This window comes from Bubalus bubalis, chromosome 2 (genome assembly GCF_019923935.1).
Source record: "Bubalus bubalis isolate 160015118507 breed Murrah chromosome 2, NDDB_SH_1, whole genome shotgun sequence".
NCBI classification, from domain to species: domain Eukaryota; kingdom Metazoa; phylum Chordata; class Mammalia; order Artiodactyla; family Bovidae; genus Bubalus; species Bubalus bubalis.
Genome location: NC_059158.1, coordinates 146,220,014 through 146,233,493, shown reverse-complemented (window position 1 = coordinate 146,233,493; position 13,480 = coordinate 146,220,014). Strand labels below are relative to the sequence as shown.

General features: G+C 49.5%; 1 protein-coding gene across 4 annotated transcripts in view; it reads right to left on the bottom strand.

The window, feature by feature from the left end:
• Positions 1-13,480, bottom strand: part of NRP2 (neuropilin 2) — a 120,532-nt gene that overhangs the window by 47,036 nt on the left and 60,016 nt on the right. For all 4 annotated transcript variants that reach the window (XM_025278061.3, XM_025278063.3, XM_025278062.3 and 1 more), the window contains exons 8-12: positions 12,962-13,106; positions 11,471-11,820; positions 9,228-9,372; positions 4,735-4,851; positions 1,679-1,819 (exon numbers count right to left, since the gene is read on the bottom strand). In XM_025278061.3, coding sequence (XP_025133846.2) covers positions 1,679-1,819; positions 4,735-4,851; positions 9,228-9,372; positions 11,471-11,820; positions 12,962-13,106 — 898 coding nt within the window. The remainder of the gene's footprint in view (positions 1-1,678; positions 1,820-4,734; positions 4,852-9,227; positions 9,373-11,470; positions 11,821-12,961; positions 13,107-13,480) is intronic.

Sequence of the window (13,480 nt, the reverse complement as noted above, 5' to 3'; positions counted from 1 at the left end):
CTCAAACTCTTTTGGGGGCCTAGGTCCAGGAGGAAAGCTAACTCGTGACGTGCTGGAGCAACATCTACTATGTACTGGCTTGAGAGAGCTGATTGTGGAATTTTCTGGAATTTTGTAAGCCAGCTGTTGAAACACAAGCATTATTACCAATGGAACTGTATAAAGTTACCCAGAAATTAAGTATATTAAAAAACATTTTGATATTTGGCAAAACTATTACAATTATGTAAAGTTTAAAAATAAAATAAAATTAAAAAAAAACACATAAAAAAAGAGTAAATTCTCATAAAAAGAAAAAAAAATAAAATAAAAAACAAAAGGAAATAAATTCTCAAAGTGCAATACTTCCTAATTATTTTAATACATCTTACCAGTACACATGATTCCGAAGTTATTTATATCTATTGTATCTGCGTGATGGAAAAAACTGAGGCTGTGTTACTTACTTCTCCACTCCGCCTCTGATGATGTCATGTTGGTAGCTTGCGTTCAACCACAGTGGGGGATTTACACCACAGAGTGGCAAGCATTACAAAGCAGATTTAGAAAAAAAAAATCCTGGTGGTTAAACCTTACTGGAACACTGCTATAAAAGCCTGGCACGTACAGAGTGTGGATAACTCTTGTCTCTACCTGCTTAGAAGGGCTAAAGACAACCCCTCTCTACACTTTGGCCACCTGATTCAAAGAGCCGACTCACCGGAAAAGACCCTGATGCTGGGAAAGATTGAAGGCGAAAGGAGAAGGGAGCGGCAGAGGATGAGATGGTTACAGTGCATCACTAACTCAATGGGCATAAATTTGAGCAAACTCCGGGAGACGGTGGAGGATAAGGAGCCTGGCGTGCTGCAATCCATGGGGTCGCAAAGAGTCAGACACGACTTAGCAACTGAACAACGACTCTGTCAGCAGGGTCAGGAAAGGCTTTGAGGCCAAGTGGGTGGCTTCCTAATATTCCAAGGACTGGCAGCGATGCTCTTTGAGAGGCCAAGTGGTTCATGCCCTTGACTTGGTTTTCGACAGAAGTGATGATACCTTCCCAGAAGTATCAGTCAAGGAGTTTGGGCCAGGAGTTTCCCAATGAGCCATTTTAGGAACAATACCCACCCTGGAGCTGACCACAGGCTCTGCTGGTGGTGGTGAGCTGACTATGGGAACAAAGGGACACTGACCCATCCCTCTCCTAGGAACTCCCAGCTGCTCTTTCTTCTTCTTTTACCTTAGCCTCTCCCACTCCCTCCCAGGTTCCAGGCTGCACTGTAATCACGAGAGAGGGCCAGGAACCACCAAACAGCTATGCCGTCGGGTGACGTTGTGAGCAAAGACTTGGTGGTTTGTGGGCAAAGAGCAGAGGACTGCTCCATGGTGGGAAGTTACTAGGAAGCTCGCCAGGGAATCTAGAGCTGAAAAACATGGTGCAGGCTGGTCTTGCGCCGGTGTTAAGTCGCTTCAGTTGTGTCACACTCTGCCACCCCTCCTGGTGGACTATAGCCCACCAGGCTCCTCTGTCCATGCGGTTCTCCAGGCAAGAATACTGGAGTGAGCTGCCATGCCCTCCCCTCCAGTGGATCTTCCCAACCCAGGAATCCAATCTGTGTCTCCTGCATTGCAGGTGGATTCTTTACCACTAAGCCACCAGGGAAGTCCTCTCTCAGCTCATCACTCGTGGCTGGCTTACCTGGAAACGTCCGGTCATCAGGACTGGAACTGCTGGCCCAGGTGCTCCTGAGCCACTTGGCATGATCGTACATCCAACCACAGGGCTCCTCCGGGAAATCAAAGTTGCAATTGAATCCTGAAGGGAGCTGCAAATCTTTGTCTGAAAGGAAAACAAAACCCAAAACAAGGCAAATGAAATGGGTTCGGAGAACAGCCACAGTGGTGCTATTTAAACCGCTGGCAGGGCCTAAGGGGAGAACAGAGAAAGCAATGGCTCCCTTTGCTTATTCATTGAACCCATCTTGGCGATGGCTGGCTTTCGGGTCAGCCTTTGGTCTCATCCTTCCCAGGCATGAAAGCCAAGTCTGCCAGTGGTTCCCATAGTCAGCAATTATAAATGAGGCCACCAAATGGCTGCAGGCTCTAATCAGCCTCTTCTGTCCACCTTGGAGAGCAGACAAATGTGAAAATCGCTGTTCCCTAAATGCCAGAGAAGAATGTCTCCCCAGTGCCTTGGTGGAAGGCGGGATCCTGCCAACCTGGCTGTCAGCAGTGATGGGCAGCCCGTTGGCATCCACAGAGGCTGGAATTCAAAATGCAGGAGGTGCTGGCTGGGGAGGAGAAAGTGACCTCGGAAACAAGGAGGGCTTGTTTGCTCCCCTTCACCTCCCTGTGCCAGGTCTCTTGTTTCAGAGGACCAGTCAGTTCAGAATCCCCAGGGGGAGGTGCTGCCAGGAGGGCAACTTGGCATGTTAAGGGCAAAAACGAGGGGGTGTGGGGGAAGACCAGCCTGCCACCCAGCTCAGCGCCAATCAGGAGGAAGAATAATTTCACATGGCTCAGAGTGCCCCAAGGCCAGGATTCCAGGGGCAGCAGAGAATGGAAATCCAAGAAGAGACCACACAATGGCTTGCCTCCATCTGCAGGGCTGTTCACCTCTAAGTGAATAGACTGAACCCAAGAGTTTCTTTTGAGGTTCCACTTAGCTCTAAAAATCCAGTCTGAGCTGGTGCCAAACATGTGATGAAGTGGAGGTTGGGGGGGCGGTGAAGAGAGGAAATGGAAACCCAAATTAGGATTCTTGGCTGCGGAGACAGCGGAAAAATGCTGCTCAATGCTGGGAGCTGGGAGGAAGTGGGGTCTTTGGCCTTTTCACTTCCCTTCTCAGGCTTCCCAGAGAGGAATTTCCGTGGGGAAGACCTAGAATGCAGGTTAGGAAGTCGAAAGGGAACAACAGACTGATGGCAACAAGCTGCTCCCACCCTGGGGGCGAGGAGGGCTCACCTCTGAGGGGAGGGCCCTGCTGGCCTGGGGGCACACGGCAGATTGCCACTGGTCCTGCTCGTCTCTTTCCCTTCCCGAGAAAGAATATTTAATATTTGCCCATCCTTGGCCAAAGTCATCATGAGAACAAACACATGGAATCTATTATTGCAGCATCAACCTGTGGCTTGGAAAAGTCAGCCCTTCGCCCTCACCATCCCCTTCTCCTGACAACTTCTAAATTTCTATTTTTCCATTCAAAAATATGGAGTAATTCAATATAGCATAATTCCTCTCGAATGTTTATATGCATACTGTATCTCAGGAACCCAATTCCACAAAGACATCTTTTGCTAAAAAAAAAGAGAGAGAGAGAGAGAAGGGAGGAACCACTAAAGAAACCCCAAATGAGACAAACCACACTATAAACGGGAAAATTATATTAAACTTCTGATTTGCAACAGAACTCTTAAATTTTCCTTTGGATTGGCATTTAGATAAAAACCCTCCTTTTGCCCTCCACCAAGCTAACTCTGCTAATCCAACACCACACAGTAAATGAATGCATTCCCCTTTTGGCTCTCAAACTCTTTCAAACATGTCTTGGAAGATTCTCCAAGTCTCTTTCTCCTCTTCATAAAACAAAAACAAGTTCATTAAAATGTCAGAATTCTGAATTCAACTATCCCTGACCAAGAGTGTCCCCCCCCAACCCGCCCACGCAATATACAAAAGCGCATTCCTAAAAGCATATGCATTAAATTATCATTTTGCAGTCATACAACTTCAGCATTTATTTTTGGCTCTCCTCCCATTCTTCTTTGTAGCCATTTTTGGGAGCCATCTACCCCATCAGCACAGTTCCTCGTACTGGCAAGTGGTTAAGGGCATGGGTTCCACAGCCTTTGCCATCCATCTCCCCACTGACTGGGTGCTAGGTTTTTATGTCTCCATCACTTCCCCAGCCTCTTGACCAATCTTCCCTCATTTGGCTTAATGAACAGTTAATAACGATCAGCAATTTACTGTAAATTGAGGCTGTCAAGCATTTAATCCTAGTCAAAAATGCCAGGTGTTCCAAAATTTGTGGTTTGTTAGGAATGTCCTCATATTCTGTGGCCTTAGCAGGAAGATTTAAAATGTGATGTCCTTCTTGGGCTCTGCCAACTATTGTTTTTTTCATCTGAGTTGGATATGCTTAGGAGAGAAAATGAAAATGATACAGATTTCCCATGTGATGAGGTCAATGGGAAATGAAGAGGCCCTGAGTGTTGAGGGACAACTGAGGTGCCTTTTCGTACTGCTGCCTTTGTCCCTGACCTCACTCGCCTGTGGAGAATGCAACGCCCACTCAGAGTCATAACTGTAACGCTTTCTCAACCAGCGATGGTGAAGACACAGGGAAATGCAGGTAAGTCATGCTTAACTGCTGAGTTAACCCAACTATTGTGTTCCACTGACCAAGTCAACCAGCTGACAGACAGATCTCCTTTTGACTGTGCTGTGGACACAGCCATCACGGTTGTGGATTCTAAAGACAGGAAGTGAGGGCTTGGAAAGGAGACTTCTCAACGGAGTTCTCCTTGGATGGACCCTTATCTCAGCTGATGACCAGTGTACTGGTTTTTCCAATATCTGAATCCTTCTAGATAGGTTATAAATAGCTACTGCCCCAAGTCCCTAAGTATCACACCTTCCTGACCTCTGACCAAGGGACCCCCAGTTCCTGGCCCCCACCATGGACCAGCCTCCACTGTGACTGGCTGGCACCCATGCCACCCCGGTGAAATACAACCACCACCCCATCCTCACCATCCTCAAAGCTGCAGTTCTCCCCACAGTCCGTGGCCTCTTCATCAGTGGGATACGGGGTGGTGGTCTCTTCGCTCTTCACGGTGGGTCCCAGTGTCTCAACTGTGGGCTTTGAGTCTGCAGAGAGGCAAAGTACAGGAGTGAATCCTTCAGGCAGCAGCCTGTGTCACACCCAGCAGGAGGAAGATGCCAAATATTAAGTCTCTCCTCCAAGGGTGGGCCTTTCAAGATGGCAGGAGAAAGGAAAGCCAAGATGGACACACACACACACACACACACACACACACACACACACACACGAAGTCACTTCTGTGTGCTGTGGTGAAGTCAACACCATAACCTGTGTTAAGGAGAATGGTCCCTAGCTGTAGAAACAGCCATGACAGAGGGATGAACACAAACCCACCTGTTTACTCCACTGCAGAGGGTCTGAGGCCAACACAAAAGGCCACGCCAGGCCATAATGAATGTGGGTGACATGGACCCCAGGTGGGACTCAACCATGCCCTGGGTGTTCTGTTTAAGACATAGAACCTGCTTAAGACACTGGACCTAGCGGTCCAATCGTTAAGACTCCACGCTTCTAGTTCAGGAAATGTGAGTTCAATTCCTGGTCAGGGAAGATCCCACATGCCACGTGTCATGGCCAGAAATGTTTTTTTAAAAAAAAGATCACTTAAAGACACAAGTACGGGTGATACACGTAGTGAACAACACCCATCAAGAATGGTTTGGAAAAAAGTCTCGGTTAACACAGTGAGCTCCATCCTGTGGAAGACACGTCGGCACACGGGCCCTTGTGTGGCCACTGGAGTGCCCCTGGCTCGGCCCAGCTGGCACACGGAACAGGCCTTCTCATCTCTACCTTCTCTGAGTCAGACTGTGCTTTTATGAACCAAAGCTAACCTGACCTGGGAGCCCATCTGTTACAGGATCATCAGAAGCACAAGGGCTGAAGTCATAGCCAAGCCATTGGGAAGTGGGACCCCAGACACTGTTTCTGTTTGCACAAAACTGAATGGAAAAGAATAGGGCTCAAAGGGACTCAGACTCCATTCAGTGGAAAGCATTTAGGGCTGTGCCTTTAGGTCAGGGTGTGGCAAGTACAAATGCTTCTAGGACACAAACCACCTTTGTAAGGCGGGGATGGCCCACTGCAGGGCAGGGAGGGTAAAGGGCTGAGGGGAAGTGGTAGAGGAACTCCACAGGCCTGTTGTAAAGGAGGCCACCACCATGATGGCCCCACGTAGGGAGGTGGCCAGTGTGGCCAGATCTTGCAAATAGATGTCTTTTCCCACACATGAAGCCAAAAAAAAAAAAAAAAAAACAAAACCAACAACAACCCAGGGAAAACCGCCAGACTTGTCAATGTTGGTAACTGATTCAAAATATGAGGAGCAGGCAACCGAGCCTGGCTGGGCAAACCTGGCTTCAGGCAGTCAGTTCTGCCCTCGGCTCTAGGTGATTCATTCACCCATCCATTCTCTTGTTTATCTGTTGCTGCCAGTCATTTCATTCAGCAACCTTTCATGAAGTGAATGAAAGCATGAGTCAGGTGCTAGGTGGGGCCCCAAGGAATGCTGGAAACTGATGTTTAAGTCTGTGTATTGTGAGGTGGGGTCTTCATCCCAGGGCTGGCCTCCCATAAGACTCCCCAAAAAGCCTGTGCATGGCTCCTACCATTTCTATATGTGTTTTTTTGTGCTACTGTATGTAATTACGCATCTTTGTCAGCACCCTTCAGGATACCATTTAATAAAGCCGGGAGCTGAAGGAAATCACTAAACGCGCTGAATAGCTTTTTCACGGTCGACTTCCCATCTTTCTGCTATTAAATACTACGAGCATAACCTTTCATACTTCCTTTTGCCATGCCTGCCTCTCACTCACAGTAAATAGCAAACAAACCCAAAGCGTCTTAATTTGTAAGTTCAAATTTGTCACCGTGTCACAGAATCTCCAACACCATTGTAAAGCAACTATGAGCAGCAAGGCAAGAAGTAATCATTGGAAACAAACAAATGAACAGGTGAAGTAGCCCCGTCAAATTACTTAGCTGCAGCAACTCAACCCAGCCCATTCTATTCCTTGTTATCCTTTGGGGTGGGAAGGAAGAAGGGAACAAAGGTGAATCGCAGAAATGAATGGAAATGTGAAAAGCAGAAAGCCACGAGGCCTGGGAGAGCGACTCCAGGAAACGTCAGAGTGGGTGAGCTTTTGGCAGAGATGTAAAATGTTAAATCCAGTGGCAAGGGGGTGGGCAAGGCAGTGAGAGGGCAGGACGTGTGAATGAAAGTGAGGGGATGACAGCTGGCCTCCGTGTCCACTGTGTTTGTACTGGACACTTAGAGGTAACTGCCCATCACGTTATGCTCCCCGGTAATTGAAACCAGATGTCAGAGACTTCAAAGGGAAGGAGGCTGGGTGGAGGGTGTCGAGGTCCTACTCTGATCTTCCAAAGAATGGTCAGGAGAACTGTGAAATGAGAAACCTGTTGCTGACCATCTCCAGTGTCATGTGGGCCAGCTTGGGAGGGGCAGTAAGAGGAAAAGGCCATTGGCGGTTGTTCAGTCGGTCTTAAAGCAGGGCCAGCCTGGGAGAGGCATGGCACGGGGGTACCGGGGACAGGAGTGAAGGATGAGTCAGCTCTCAGCTAGCTGAGTGGCCTCTAGCAAGCAGCTCCTCTCCTGGGGACTCAGTTTCCCCCTCCTAGATTGGTGATCTTTTTCAAGCTGTATGTCACCCTGTTAACAGGTTGTGGATCAATTTCGTGGGTCAGGATTAGGATTTTAAAATAGGGACTCTGAAAAAAAAAATAGGGACTATGATATTTCAGAGTGTACTCATGTGTTAGCACTGCTTTGGGAACTTCTGTTTCAATCACATTTACTTATCAGAACAAGTTTATCAGGTGCCAGGCAGTAGGCTAAGTACTTTATTATTTTATTGAATCCTCATGACAACGGTGAGGGGTGTAGATATACTACGGTCACCCCCATTCTTCAGCTAAGATAACCGAGATCGGCAGAGGCCGGACCTGAACTTGGCAATCTGTCCCTAGAGTCCAGGCTAGGTTAATGATATTCTATATTCCATATGCACACATGTGGTAGTGTGTGCTTGTGTGTGTGTACTCGTGCTTGTAAGTCAAGTGGGTTGTGATACAAATTTATTTTAAATTGCAGACGATGGTCAGAAATGCTTGAAAGTCACTGGCCTTGCAGCCCTCGGGTCCTCTGTACCTCTAATGCTCTGATGCTGGCCCGAAGCAGCCAGCTTGGGTCGCTGCTAGAGGGCCGTTTTCAGCAGCCGCAAGAGGACAGGTGAGGCGCACTCAGCGGGCTGCAGGGAACCTGGCCTCACTCCTTCATGACGGGGAATAAAATGTCTTCCCACTAAAATGCATTCACTGGGGCTGCCTTCCATCTGGAGGTGAGAAAGGCTAATTCGGCCGGATTCCCAGCCGGCGCGCCTCAACGGGACACCTCCTGGGCGCCACGGTAACAGCACACAGGCAGCATTTTTCTCCCCGGGAGCCAGAAGCACTTCTCCGACATGCCCTTATTAATCCTTCACCTTCCCCTGCTGGGTGAGCTGCTGACAGGTACCTTACAGACAGGAAAATGGAGATACCTGGGGCCCGGGTCCTGCCTGCAGCTCCTGCTGTCTCTGGTGTGGCGCGCCAGCTCCGTCTGGCAGGCAGCGCGCAAGCTCGACTCTGGCTTAGCTGAGATCCGTGCCAGCTCTGCCCGGGAGGAGGGTGGGGGCCTGCAGAGAAGGGAGGCCCCACTCGGAAGGATGGATGGGGTGCTTCCCAGGGAACAGGGAGGGTGGCCGTGGTCCGTGGGCCTCATCCTGTTCAGGAGACTCTGGAGATACTCTGGGGCCACTGCTGGGTGGAGGTGGGACCCAGCCAGGCTTCTGCCACACAAGGGGAAGGCGGCGGGTTCCCAGCAGCTCCCCCGCAACAGGGTCCCTCCCGAGCAAATAAATGCCTTTTACAGATGTAGCTTCGAAATGAAAATGAAGTCTCTTAGCCACTGACATCTGGAGGCCAGATTCAGACATAAACCGATTACTTTATTATCATGAGCAAGGTTTTTTTTTTTTTTCCCTTTCCCTAAATCAACAGCCACAGCCCTCTGGCCTGAAGAGTCAGGGTCTAATTGAATTTGGGTGGGTGGTGTGTAGTTACGATTTGTTTTTGAGAGACTCGGGGTGGAGTAACTGAAACGATCCTTTAAAATAGACAGAGCACTTCCCTTGAGAAACTGTCCCAAGTCCGGAGGTGGCAGGGCCTGTGGTTTGAGGTTGAATAAGGTGGAGCGCAGGGCAGGCGGGGGGGCAGTGCGGTTTTGAATGGATGGGGCTTCACTGGGGACAGCTGCCTCTCTGCCTGTCCCCATCATAGTCTGACCTCCTCCTAGGCCGTCCCAGGAAGCCGGGGTCAGGAGACCATGTGAGTGAGACCTGAAGTGGAAAAGGGGCCTTACCTGTCCAATCACAGCCCAGCACCTCCAGCCGCATCCCAATGCCTGCGGGTGACCACCTCTCCGGGTACACCCGCACGTACTGCGCCAGGACAGGGTCAAACCTCCGGATGTCAGGGGTGTCATAGTGCATATTCCCTTCAAACAGCTGCAGAGGAGACAAGGCCGCTCAGCCCTTCCTGGGTGGACGCCTCTTCACTCCTCCCTTCTGCTCCTTCCTCCCCCTTCCCTCCCCGCCCCTTACATCCAGCTTGAAGTCTGCTTCCGAGTTAATCCACCGTCACTGCACATTTTGGTCTGAGGGAGCCCCATTCTCAGACCAAGGTTTTTATTCATTTGGGAGGTCCCAGAAACATGGCAAATAGGGAGCAGAGGAAAGTGGCAGTTGTTGGGTTCTGTTCTCTATCCTGGGAGTGAAACTGAAAATGCAGAATTTGGCTCTGAGTGAGTTTGAAGCTGTACTTGGCTAGGGAGGAGGAAAGGGCATGTAGACTGTCTTGCCTGTTCTGAAGTTCTCCGTTTATTAGAAAAATAAGTTCTTTCCCTGATGTTTAAGAGTCTAGATTTAGAAACTCCCAGCTTGACAATTTCAATTTAGAAAGTTCCAGGTCACTGAGAGGCTGAAGGGAAAGTGACCATCCTTTCTCTGGGCTAATGACTATTTCTACTGGGCACATGTTGACAGTCTGAGACTGTGTTCCCCCGACATTGGTTTAGTAGAAGACATTCTGTCAAAATGAACCTCACCGGAAGCCACACTACATGAAACTGATGACCGTTGGGCTTGCCCTGGCTGAAGTCACATGGGAAAACCAACCCAGAGCACACTTGTGAACTGGTAACTTAGGGAAAGGTGGTGCACAGGTATGCCAGGGGCTGTGGCAGATTTTTATCTAGGAATGTGGCAGAATGCCCACAATTCCAAAAGCGGGGCACTGTCATGGGGAGAGCAGGCTCTGAGTCTGGCTAAGATCATCTCCTTTCCCAGGCCCTCAGGATGGTCAAGAAGACTCAAGGTCAGCTATCCCTGGGGGACCCTGTGGTCCAACTTGTGTTCCATCCACTGAAGGTTCCAGTTACCAAGCCCTGAGCCTTTCAAGCCACTGGAATCATGAGCTGGGAGTTTACATCAGCAGTGCAAAACCTCCAGTCCAGCCCTTGCCTCTGCATTAAGAATGGAAATGTTGGCTTAGTAAAGGGGGCCAAACAGAGACACGTGATACCCCTTCCTTACTAGAGGCCCTGATCTTCTGCAAAAAATGAAGAGTTAACTTAGCAATGAGGACCGGTACCCAAGGCTGATTGGGAGATTAACGTGGAAAGGGACAGGGGCATGACATCCCTCCCTTTCCTGGAGCTCCTTGGTCCCCCCTGTTCAGGGCTGACCTTTACTCCTGCAATGGCAGGACAGAGTGGGCGATGCTGGCCTGCACTTCTGGCCTGGAGTTAGTTTCCTTTGCCTCTTTCCAGTCTCTCTGTGAGAGGCGGGAAAGATCTAAGTAGTCAAGCCCAGCAAAATACAAAGTTCAGCAACACTCAGAAACAGGCAGTTGTTTTTGGAAGTCATTCCCTAAGTTTCTATAGTTGAGCCTCCAAGAACCACATCCCCTTTGAATATCTGGCCAGTTCCAAGGAAACTTTATCTGAAAGAGGGTATTAAGAGTGTCCAAGTTATTAGCAAGGTGGTGTGGAGTAGTGGTTAGGTGTTTGTGCTTTGGAGGGAGACTTGTGTCTGAATCATGGCTCTACCACAGGTACTGTGTGACCCTGGACATTACATCAAGCCTCAGTTTTGTCATCTCTGGAATGGGAGGGACACTAAGATCTACCTTTTAGAGATGTTATAAAGATTTTCGTTGTTTAGTTGCTCAGTTGTGTCTGACCCTTTGTAATCCCATGGACTGTAACCCCTCAGGCTCCTCTGTACATGGGATGTTTCAGGAAAGAATACTGGAGTGGGTTGCCAGTTCCTTCTCCAGAGGATCTTCCCGACCCAGGGATAGAACCCATGTCTCCTGCACTGGCAGGCTGGTTCTTTACCATCTGAGCCACTAGGGAAGCCTGTTGTAAGGATTAAAAGGCATTTAGCAGAGGGCCTGGCGCAAAGTATCCCTCAGTTAACATTTGTTTGACTGGCTCATAGGAGTTGGTAATGACCATCTAGATGGGAAATCGACATCCCAGCCCACCCCAGATCAACCTCCCTTTGTGGGGCAAGGTTAGGGAGTCCTCTGGGAACATCCTACCTTTGGCTGCTGGGTCCTGGGGTCTTGGATATGCTCCCAGTCTTTGCCATTGAGGCTGTAGGAGACTTTGAACTTGCGCACAAACGCCCTGGCTTCCACCGCAGTGATGCTATCTCCTCCACGGGCCCCCTGGATGATGACGCCTTTCACGGTCTTGGGTGCTCCCAGGTCTACCTGGAGCCACTCCTCGCCTGGCTGTGCCTGAGGGATCCGAGGGAACCAGCCTGAGCGGCTGCTGACCAGGCGGGCGGCACTGGGGCTCCAGAGGTACTCACGGGTGGAGGAGGCAGAGATCTGGGAGTCAGCAATGAGCCCCGAGAGCATCCCCAGCATGTTGGAGCAAGGGGCGTCTGCAGAGAAGGAGGAAGATACAAGAGGTCGGGCTGGTACCCTATTAACTGGGACCACCCCCATCAGTAGGGAGCTGTCAAAGAACCCGACTGTCAAACACTGTAAGTCAACACTGACTTCTCTGCATTTCAACGTGGGATAGCACTGTGGTTAAGAGCATGGCTGGGCACCAGACTGCCTGGATTCACATTTGCTTGGTCACTTACAAGCTGTGTGACTTTGGGAAAATTATTGAAGTGTTCTGTGCTTCAGTTTCCCTAGGCCTAAAGGAGGATTAACAGTAGTACTTACTTCTTGGGGGTTGTTGCAAGGATTCCATTAGTTACTATATAAAATTCAGTTACTGATTCCGTTAGTTACTGTATGAAAAGCACAGTGCCTGGCATGGCTGAGCATCTTACGCTGTTAGCCAAGGACTCTCATGTCCTTGTTGGTGACAGTCCCCACTAACCCTCCTGGGGGCGGTGAGCATAGAGGAGCTGTGCTGAGGATCGAATTGTAAGCTGGGTGATTGTTTGCCCTTCTAGATGGAACCCCTTATGGGGTTAGGTCTTTACTTCCATATGTATCATCACAGCTCTTTTCTGCCTTGCATCCTTCTCACTTGCTGTTCCCTCTACCCAAAATGCTGTTCCCCTCATTTACCATCAGACTACCCTTTACTCAGCCCAGACCTTAAGTGTCACATCCTTAGAAAGGCTGTCCCCAAACTTTTGATCAATGCTCCAAGAGGTTCCTTCAGTCACTCTCAGAGCACCTCGTGCTCTTCCTTCACATAGTTATCCCCACACTTACATTTGTTTATTATCTGTCTTGCCCCCCAGCCTGAATGCTCTGCCATGCCAGGGACCCTGTCTGCTCATTCCCTTCTTTTTCATCTCCAGCTCCCAGTGTGGGGTCCGGCACACAGGGGGCCTTCTAGAAGTATTCATGCAGCCACCGAGAGAGTGGAGGTTGCCTGAAGACATGGTACCCAGCAAGGCAGGGTCCAGACTTCGTGTGCATTCAAAACCCACACAGGTAAAATCGAGCCTTCTGTGAAGGCCACATGCTGCAATCGTGCGGTTAGCACAGGGCTGGAAGTGGAAGCAGAGCCCAGGACTCAGTCCGCTCTCCAACCTCACAGCAACCCCACTGTACCTGTGACACGGCAGCCGAAGAGTTCCAGGCGAAGGGCGATGCCCGTGTGCCAGGTCTGCGGGCGGACCCTGACGAAGCGTGTCAGCAGCGGCGAGTGCAGCTTGTTCAGAACCACCTCCGTGGCATCGTTGTTGGCTTGGAAGACCTGTAACATCACACGCCAGTCCATGTTATTGAAATCCCTGTGTGTAGTTGAGCCAGGCAGTCTTTGACAGAGTGGGGGAAGCTCTGTTCAATGTTAGTTCCCTTAAGCTTAAAAATAATCAGTGGGTTTGCAGTCTGGGGCTGTTTTTGAAATGCCATGATAAAAAAAAAAAACCGATAATTTCTCACACTGCTCTAACTTGAAAACAATACATGGTCTTCACAAAAACTTTTGGAGGGAAGAAAAAATTTTGCCTCCGGGCCTGAGAGCAACCAGAGGAAGGTACCATGAAAAGGAAAACACTTTCAGAAGCCAAGAGAGAGGGGGAATAAGCAGTAGAATATCCTTTAAAAATGGAATGACAATGTCATCTT